Consider the following 9,785-nt stretch of genomic DNA (forward strand, 5'->3'; position numbering starts at 1 on the left):
TAACAGTTATGTCAAAGGTTACAGAGGGAACAACTTCTTTATCCTTGTTGTGCATTTATGTTTTCTTTTCCCTTTTAGCTAGGATACTTTGAGTCGTTCTTTATTATGCAGATTTATATGTACAAAAATAGTTATTTGTTATTTGATTTGTATTTAATTCGTTTTTAGAAATGAAGATTTAATGTAGCTGTTACTAGGTTAACGCAAAAGAGCGTCCAGCAGGAGACTAAATTAACGCAGGCCTTTAATTATTATTATTAAACTATTTTAAATTCACGTTATATTGAAGGATGGTGGAGTTAAATATTGAAATGGAAGATAAAAAACTATGTCAAAAAATAAATAAATAAATAAAAAAAAAAAAAAAAAGCGTTTAAAAACAAAGGTTAAAGATTCGACATTTCGCTAGCATTTTTTTTTAACAACACGCGCCAGTGTTGTCTTTCCTCAGCCGTCAATAAAAGCTACACAGAGCCGTAATGACCCACCAGATGTCGCACTATATACATCTTAAACGCCATCAGCTGAACTGTTGGTCAGTAAAAGCATCATAATGTGTTAAATCTAGTTTCTGTTGTCGTGCTCCATTTTGCAATGTTTATGTGAGTGTAACACCTGGCTTTGGCTGATGCAGCTATCGTCTTTGAATAGAATTAAACGAGTTTGGATTTTGGAGTATGCTTATGCTAGTTTGCACTGTTCAATTAGATAGCCTAGTCTACTTGCTACCCTTTAATAACACAAAGCCCAACTATAAGAAGCATTTTGGATTATTGCTCTTCTAAAACAAGGAAAATACACTGTGTTCTACAAACATTTAGGCAGTTTGTGTCGTACCATGAATTTATTTTGAGTAGGCTACTTTTGTCAAGAAAGGTACACTTAAAACAAAAACGGTTAGTGTAGTAAATACACAAACGCTGAAACAGTGCTCAAAACAATGACACTTGACAAACTCGACATAATGACATGAACAGTTTGTTGAGACATCGCAACTTTTTAAATACATTTAACACACTTCCGTACTTTGCACTATTTCAAATAACGAAATCGGATTCTGGAAATAGCCTACTTTAGATCCGTCAAAAAATCTAATATACAAATCTGTGTATAAAAATATAATTTTCGAGCGCCACCCTATGCGTATCCAATAAAATAGAACAGTCGGTTGCACATTGTAGCTACAGCACTGTACATCCAATGCTTTCTCTGGTGAAGTGTGTGTGTGTGTGTGTGTGTGTGTGTGTGTGTGTGTGTGTGTGTGTGTAATATTTTATAGGTTTAACAAAAGAGCAAAAAATGGTCACATCGTGCTTGAATCAGTGAGTACGTTTCCAGAGACAAATGATCCAATAGACTACAAATAAATTATTCAATGAACATTTTAAGGCTTTTCTTACAGAAAATAAAGGTACATTTGAGTCTGTTAATTTGATGCCCACATATAGTGATATTGTAGCTGCGGTCTCAGCTCAAGTGTGAAATCCCGAGTGGATGGAAAGAGTCTCTGTCCAGCAGCCAAGAGCCGATGTGAAAAAGCACATTGGAGTACCAGTGGATGCCGTCCTCCTGAAAAGTGACGTTTGAATCACGAGCTGGAAAAATCCACGTCATCAACTCGTGACTTAACCTGACCGGTGCAAAAGCCCAATGTGCCCATTTGTGATTCTCTATAACCGCGTAGCACGAAGCCAGCACCTGATCCACTATTATTGTTCCGTGAGCGGTGACTGGCGCATACGAGCCCTCGTATTCTTCAGTGTAAATCCTCGTCACTGTAACGCTCTCGAGGGTCTTGTGTATGCCTTCGGACACTAAAACAGTGTCTCCAGGCATCACATTGCTGGCAAATGTTGCTCTCATAACTGAACCGTTCCCCGTGAAAACTAGGTGCGCTGCTGTGAGGGTGAGTTTATTAAAAGGCTCCGACGTCTCGATGACGAGGAATTGCCTTCTCGTTGTCGGATCGTGGTCCATAAACATAATAAAGTCGCTAAACAAGACATTTCCCTTCTCGTCCGCTGCTAAAACCCGCTCGCCCACTTTGAGATCTTTTATATGTTTCCTCCTCCCATCTGCAAGTGTCACCGTACCAGATCCAGGAAAGCATCCCCCTGATTTAGCAGCAACTGAATTTTCTGGGATAAAAACAAAGAGGAACCATTTAAGCAACACATTTAGACAGCAAACAGTGAGAGCAGTTGTGAATTTATGTCTTATTATTGCATTTAGAGGGGGGAAATCTGTCTATAAACAAAGGATTGGCATGATGGTGCTGAAATAGAAATGTTCCAAACTTTTATTTGGTCTGTTTTGAAGCAGGTCTGTTCATTCTGATTCCTGAACTGACACAAAGTGATCAGACATTGTAATTTAAATTGCGCCTAAAGACCTGGCTCTGGCCTGATCCCTTTAGTTTTGTGTCTGTTTGAGCAGATGCTGAAACCCCAGTGTGCCAATTCGCATATAGCGCAAATGCAACTTGCCTTATTGAACTCTTCTCGTAAAGGGTAGTCATTATTTTTCAATACCAGGATTTTTGGTTATGCTTTTCGTTGCTCGGTCTGAACCCTTTGTTTGTTTCCAGATCCTAGCTTTCTTTTTTCTTTTCTTTTTGAAAAAAATAAAGTCATTACCCTTACTTAATTGAATATGAGAGAGTTTTTACAGGCAATTGAATTTATTTCATTCAGATTAAGTCAATTTCTTCAAGCCAACATAATTTGGTTGGATTAGGTCAAATAGTTATCTCAAATTGTAAAAAGATTGTTTACTCAATTTAATCTTAATTTTGTACTATTGTTACCATTACTCTTTAAACCCTGAAGTTGTCATAAAAAAAAAAAAAAAAACATTTAAGTGGTCCTAATTAAACAGTACTTGAAATGTCAAATTTTGTAATCATTACAAATACATACGTTCTTTAAACTTTGGCTTCGAGTACTACAAACTTAAAATGATCAGATTCAAAATTGCAGCTGTGTGGAATACCCATAAGCCATTGTGCTTGAATAAATTATGCATGTTTGGTCAAAACAAGGAAACTTGTGTAGAAAAATCATAACATTTATTCAAAAATGTTTATAGTTTAATTTTTGACTACTGTTGTTGTTTTGTTGTAGCTGGTTAGTTGTGATTTGTGTGAAGTCACCATTAGGGTGATTAGTGTCACCTCTGGTGAACTTAGAGCCTGTAAAATTTAAGCCATTCTTCTTTGCTCAATTGTTCTTTACAAAAGTGCAGGTTTATGGGCACTAAGAAGTACTGAGGGGAATCCAATGTGCAATATGTCTAACCGATATTCCAGTCATAATTTCCCTTATACTGTATATAAGTCGTACTATAACTCATTTTAAATAATTAAATATAAACAATGATACTTTAATAACAGTTCATATTCATTTTACTTAAAAAATCAGTTCAGTTTACTTGAGCCAAATAAGTGTGTTTGCTTAGAAAAAGCATGTAAACCGATTGCCTTAAAAAATCTAAGGTTAACTAATTAGATTTGACTGTGTAGTAGTTTTAACTCAACTTTATTAGGTTTGTCAAACTAAATTTACTGATGTTTAATTTAATTAACTATCTTATGTTGGTCCAACCTAATTTATTTTATTAATCAGTAGGATATGCCAGGTGAGAGCGTAAGGACAGTGAAAGTGTTGCACGGTTAATTTGATAGCAGCCGCTTATAGAGCTAAGCAGCACTCGAATAAAAAAGTATTCATGTAGTCCAGACTCAAATGGATTAAATAAAACTCAATTTAATTGGATTGAACGCAATGAAAGCAAGTTGTGACAACATTTTCTAGAATTGTGTTGCTTTAGTTCATTTTAATTAAGTAAACTGAGCAACCTGCAAAAAAAATCTTTTTTGAGCATATATCGCCTCGTTTACTGAATAGCACCTTATTAAAAATATAGCGCCTTATTAAAGTTCCTTGGAAATGCATCTCTGATCACATTAACAGCAAAAGAAGCAATTATTGTTTATCTACACTCACTGAGCACTTACCTACTAATTCATGCGATTATCTAATCAGCCAGTCGTGTAGTGATCAGGCATAAGTGCAGTGAATAAAATCATGCAAATACGGGTCAGGAGCTTCAGTTAATGTTCACATCAACCATCAGAATGGGGAAAAAATGTGATCTCAGTGATTTCGACCATGACATGATTTTGGTGCCAGACAGGCTGGTTTGAGTATTTGATCTCCTGAGATTTTCACGCACAACAGTCTCCAGAGTTTACTCAGAATGGTGCCAAAAAAAAAAAAACATCCAGTTAGCGGACAGTTCTGTGGACGCAAATGCCTTGTTGATGTGAGAGGTCAATGGAGAATGGCCAGACTACCAGCTGACAGAAAGGCTAAGGTAACTCAGATAACAACTCTGTATAATTGTAGTGAGCAGAATATCATCTCAGAATGCACAATAGGTCGAACCTGGAGGCGGATGGGCTACAACAGCAGAAGACCACGTCGGGCACTTTATTAGGACCATAGTGTTCCTAATAAAGTGCTTAGTGAGTGTGTGTGTGTGTGTGTGTGTGTATATATATATATATATATATATATATAATATGCTGAAAAGTAATCATCAGTTTAGAGCTGTGAGGTTGAGACATTTAGTTGTGTGAGAGAGGAACAATCATGGTGATGGCATTGCTCTCACCTGCTTTGACAGAGCAATGTATGTGGGCTTTAGATTCGTAATAGACCCAGTCGAATCCTGCTTCCACTGCAAGCCTTGACAGCATCCCATACTTGCTTTTATCTCTGTCTGAAGTAGTTATGTCCACCGCCCGTCCCTCATAGTGCAAAGATTCTTCGAAATGGTGACCGTCCTCATCCCAGCCTTCCGTGACGCGCAGTTTCAAGCCCGGCCACTGGTTCATGACGGATATCGCCAACGAGTTTAACTTGTCCTTGCAGCGCTAAATGGGTGAGGGAGACAAGCTGTAAAGAACCACAATACTGACCTCCCTTTTAAAAGTGTCAGAAGCTTTACTGAATGCTCAAATGTTTAAAAAAAATAATAAAAAAAACGTGCGTGCCCACATTCCATGTCTGAAACCGGCATGTCGGTCCTCCTCTCGCAACACAAATTATCTTTGCAACTTGTCCGACAAAAGTTGGAGTTCTGCGTATCTGCATTCGACTGTATGTTAGTGAGGCGTACTGTAGGTTAAATCAAACAAATTCGATTGCATGATGCTGAATGTGTCACCTAAATGGTCATTCTTCCACATTCAGCTTGATTTGAAGTATAGTCTATATATTTTACCAGCAGATTATGGTTAGCCTATATCAAGTTTTGAACCGTTAGATACGTCGTATAGCCTGCATCAAGCACATTGTCAGCCTGAGCTTTGACTGTAAAAGATTTGTGCGATATCGTTTATTGCCATTGGCCAAAAGACAGACTCCAGACCGATCGATCGATTAGAGCAGTAAATAGAGCTGAAAATTCAAGTTCTTTCTCTCAGCTGGTGCAGAAGCAATCAACTACAAAGACTTTACCACCAGTGCTTCGCAACTGCTGATGGGTTGCTTTAATTAAATGTATCTTCACTTTGGATATCCTATGTGTTATATTTATTGGCACAATGGCAAGTTGCTTTGATGCTTGAATTTGTGCAGGGAATATGTGCCTCATCTTCCTCCTACGGTTCTGGAAATATCCCGCCGCATATAATTCCCCCAAAGAGTTTTAATCAGAGAAAACAGCTGATTGCAACGCAAGGAAAACGAGCCTTTAATGTCCACTAATGAGACGCGCAACATCAGTGGCAAAGATCTCTTCTGACCTACATTTTCTATTAGTCCGCAGTATAAGCAGGTCATGCAAACGAGACCTATTCAAACACAGAAACAAAGAACTGATCCCGAGGAAGACATGTTCATTTCTAAGCAAACCAGATGAAAAATATTACGCAACAGCCTGGTGCTTACGGCGTGGGGAGGCGGTTGTGTTTCATGTATTTAATTATGTGATTAACTGTCAGGAGTGTGTTTGGGAAAAATACTCAGCACTCACTTTTAAACCACGGTAGGTTTAAATAAAAATAGCAATGTAACAAAAGTAGACTATAAAGGCTTATAATAAGTAAATAGATAGGCTATTATGAATGGCTACCCAGCAGTCTAAATATAAAATCTAGCTGATGAAATGTTTAAACACAAAATCGTTATACCTTTCCGCCTCTTCCCATGTGCCTAAAGTCTTAGTAGTCTATGGCAATATAATATCAGTCTAAATATTGATCACATAATTGCCCAGCTCTATGGTACAACTGTCATATAATGCAATACTGGCTTAAAGAGTGTAAAACTTAGTTCTACCGCGCGCTGTCAGTGTCTCCAAGTGGCTGAAAGTCTACTGCTGCGCAGTTACGCGCACATGTGTCCATACCTGTGTCATCAGTCTGTCAGCATTTGTGTTTTCCTCGTCTTTAAAGATGATATCGGGATTATAATTGGGAATCAGCTCTTTAAATCTGTCAGAATTCCTTGTGATTTTGCCTTCGTATTTGCCGCTGGCCCCAAGGGTTTTCTCAGCCACGTTGGGAATGAATTGCTTGTAAGCCAACGGTGTTAATTTCTTTGGGTGTCTTCGTTTTCCATAACCTCTACCAGGACCACAGGCTAATCCACAAGGTGTTAAAAACAGGCAGATAAAACACAGCAAAGCAATTTGCTTCAGATGCAGTCTTACGTCCATGGCGTAAAACGATCTCTTCGGATCTTTAAAGTTTTGTCACTTATGTTTCTGACGGTCCACAGTGTCTTCTCGCGCGTACTGGATGGATGCTACCCAACGACCACTACAGAAGCAGGTGCAATAACGACCGTTCTCGATAGCCACTGACTGAGCACATTGGAGGATGGCTGTCACAGCTAAGTGGGAGACGAAAGAGCGACTTAGTTTGACGGGAGGTAGGGTCAGACGCTTATGAGTAGAGGCAGTCTACCCATATGAATTACAGAGGAAATCTATGGCAGGGGGAGGGAGTCTATTGACTCGACGGAGTGCCGTCCAACTATGATGCCATCCAAGCAAGTCTGTCTCCATGCCTCCCTCAGTTTGTACAGAAATGACACAAACGTATTCGAACGTTGCTATGGGCTACTATTTTCTATAAAATGTATTTAAATAATGTATTTTATTATAAACAGTTTCAAAATAACAATGGCTAAATAACAAAATTGTATAGACTTCCAAATTAGTAGAAATAACATATTGTAAGGTAACAAAGATCATTTGTAGGGAGATTTTGCTTGGGATAGTATCATATCTTGCAGATAGAAATATAATATATAATATTTTTATACACAATATAATTGCTACAAATTGCCCCTTAGAGGGATAGTTCACCCAAAAAGGGAAATTCTCTTTCATGCCATCCCAGATGTGTATGACTTACTTTCTTCTGCTGAGCAAAAACAAAGATTTTTAGAAGAATATCTCAGCTCTGTTGGTCCTTTCAATGCAAGTGAATGGTGACCAGACCTTTTGAAGCTCCAAAAATCATATAAAGGAAGCATAAAAGTAATCTAGACGATTCCAGTAGTTTAATGTATGTCTTTAAGTGATGTAATCACTTCGGGTGAGAAACAGATCAATATTTAAATCCTTTTTTACTATAAATCTCCATTTTTACTTTCACTTTCAGAATATGAAAGTGAAGATTTATAGTAAAAGGGGATTTAAATATTGATCTGTTTCTCACCCACATCTTCCACATCACTTCTGAACATATGGATTTAACCACTGGAGTCATTTACTTTAGATTACTTTTATGCTGCCTTTGTGATTTTTGGAGCTTGAAAGGTCTGGTCACCATTCATTGAAATATTCTTCTAAAAATCTTAATTTTTGTTCTGCAGAAGAAAGTAAGTCATAACACATCTGGGATGGCATAAAAGTGAGTAAATGATGAGAGAATTTTCATTTTTGGGTGAACTATCCCTTTAAAAACATTTTCTCTATTAATTGGTTTTAGGGGTAAACCCACACTAAAACAATGTGTGTCAGAAATCAGAGTCTGGTCATATCTTGCTAAACAGATTATTAATTATTTTAGCAGACATTTATTTTGTAATAAAGGCTCTCATTTTCAAACACGTGGACAAACATAAAATGCATTTTTTTTTTTTTTTTTATCACTGTGGCCTCTGATAAGCACAGATAAGCTATTTAGGTGGCTCAGTTGGAAGTTATACAGGCCTTCCCCGAGTACTTAAAGTGATAGAAGAATATAATCTGTGTGCGGATCATCACCTTAGTGTATGAAGTATGCCAGTTGAATTTATGCACCTATTAAACTTAAAGAAGAAAAAAATATACGAGAGAGTGCGGTGTAAAAATAACTTTATTGGAATCAGTCAGAAGTTAGACCATGAATTTCTGTCTCTAACCATGGCTTTTGGGTCAGAGACCTCTCTTCAAGGCTGGTGTAGGCCTTATGAAGTCACACAGCTGAGCACAATTCACTCTCAAAAGTTGTGATGTCTACTGTTAACTTTGAGGTAGTAATAAAGCAATACAGTTATTCAGGAACACATTTCTTAGCTTGTTTTGTTATAGCCAACATAAAGAATATAACATGCAGTTGATCCACCCCAAATAGATATTTTTTTTTAACTGAAATTAATCACAGTTACAGTATCAAAGGAATGAATCAACAGTTATGATTTTTGTCATAATCATGCAGCCCTACTTTGAGGTATCTTTTTAATTCACCTTTGGTTTGACATAATCGGGGCATCCAAAATTCAGTTATTCTTGACCTATGGTTACAATTCCTATAAGATTTGTGTTACTTGAATTTGTAGGTTATTAAAATAATGTGCTGATGGTTATCTGATCTAATCTTTTTTTAAACCTCATGGGTTTTATTTTATGGAATCTCATTGGCAAAATGAATGAATAGTGCATCTCTGAATTTGTAACACCTACCTGGTTTGAACTTTCAAGGGCTTCTGAAAATTGCCATGTGAGTGAGCAAAAACTCACCTTCTCGCCACTCAGATGTCTCAAAGTTACACTTGAAAACTCTCCTAAACCTATCCCACTCTTTTTTCCAGAATTAATTGCCTAGAATGTTAAATTATGAGGCTGTATGAGCTTCAGGCACATATTTATCTGATATGATGTGATTCTTCTTTCACTGAAACATGTATTTATTTGGAAAATATGAGTACAGTACGAGGACACAAAATGGTTTTTCAGATGAATATATTTATATGAAAAATAAGGATTTGTAAACAAGATACAAATCGGGCTATCAAAACATGTTGAACTGAAACTAGATCAGTCCTGCAACAGGTGATTCTCACATACTTGTCAGTGTCCCATGGTAGAGTGAAGTGACATGTCAGTGTTTGACAATTTGTAAGTACTTTTTCTTTTTACAACTTAATTCCTTTAAAAAAATGACAAAGATTGGGGTTAAGTAAATCTGGGATACTTGTCTTTATCAGAAATGTACTGCAAAGGTTAATATTAAAGTTTGCCATTTAATCTCTTCAGTCAGAAAGCATAATTATATTATAACACTTTTATAATGAAAACTGAAACATATTGATATGACAGTGGTGTGCTCTGTATGTTTAGATATTCAACTTTTAAACTAAAACTTAGATAAAAAAGCTCCTTTCTCTTGTCCTGTTTTGTTTGTGATGTCCAGTGCTACACACTCATACACAGACCAGTGCAGACTGATCTCTCTGTGAAATCGGAAACATTTCTTTAGCTCAAATGGGTCTGTGCTCACCGAAATT

The 9,785-nt window shown here is 37.0% G+C and overlaps 1 protein-coding gene across 1 annotated transcript; it reads right to left on the reverse strand.

Moving 5' to 3' along the window:
• Positions 1-1,467: 1,467 nt before the first annotated feature.
• On the reverse strand, positions 1,468-6,898 carry LOC127442386 (tiggy-winkle hedgehog protein). The gene is made up of 3 exons (XM_051700373.1): positions 6,415-6,898; positions 4,675-4,936; positions 1,468-2,138 (listed from the first exon to the last, which is right to left on the reverse strand). Exons 1-3 carry the CDS (start codon positions 6,721-6,723, stop codon positions 1,468-1,470), a joined length of 1,242 nt encoding a protein of 413 aa, XP_051556333.1. The 5' UTR covers positions 6,724-6,898.
• Positions 6,899-9,785: the final 2,887 nt, after the last annotated feature.

The sequence above is a fragment of the Myxocyprinus asiaticus genome, chromosome 6 (assembly GCF_019703515.2).
Source record: "Myxocyprinus asiaticus isolate MX2 ecotype Aquarium Trade chromosome 6, UBuf_Myxa_2, whole genome shotgun sequence".
NCBI lineage: Eukaryota > Metazoa > Chordata > Actinopteri > Cypriniformes > Catostomidae > Myxocyprinus > Myxocyprinus asiaticus.

What these genes read in the sequence shown, in the direction of transcription:
- LOC127442386 (XM_051700373.1), bottom strand. Translation starts at nt 6,723, where the DNA reads ATGGACGTAAGACTGCATCTGAAGCAAATTGCTTTGCTGTGTTTTATC. An exon ending in CTGACAGACTGATGACACAG is followed by an intron (nt 4,937 to 6,414) that starts GTATGGACACAT and finishes TCACCCATTTAG; the next exon opens with CGCTGCAAGGACAAGTTAAA. An exon ending in ACATTGCTCTGTCAAAGCAG is followed by an intron (nt 2,139 to 4,674) that starts GTGAGAGCAATG and finishes TTTTTATCCCAG; the next exon opens with AAAATTCAGTTGCTGCTAAA.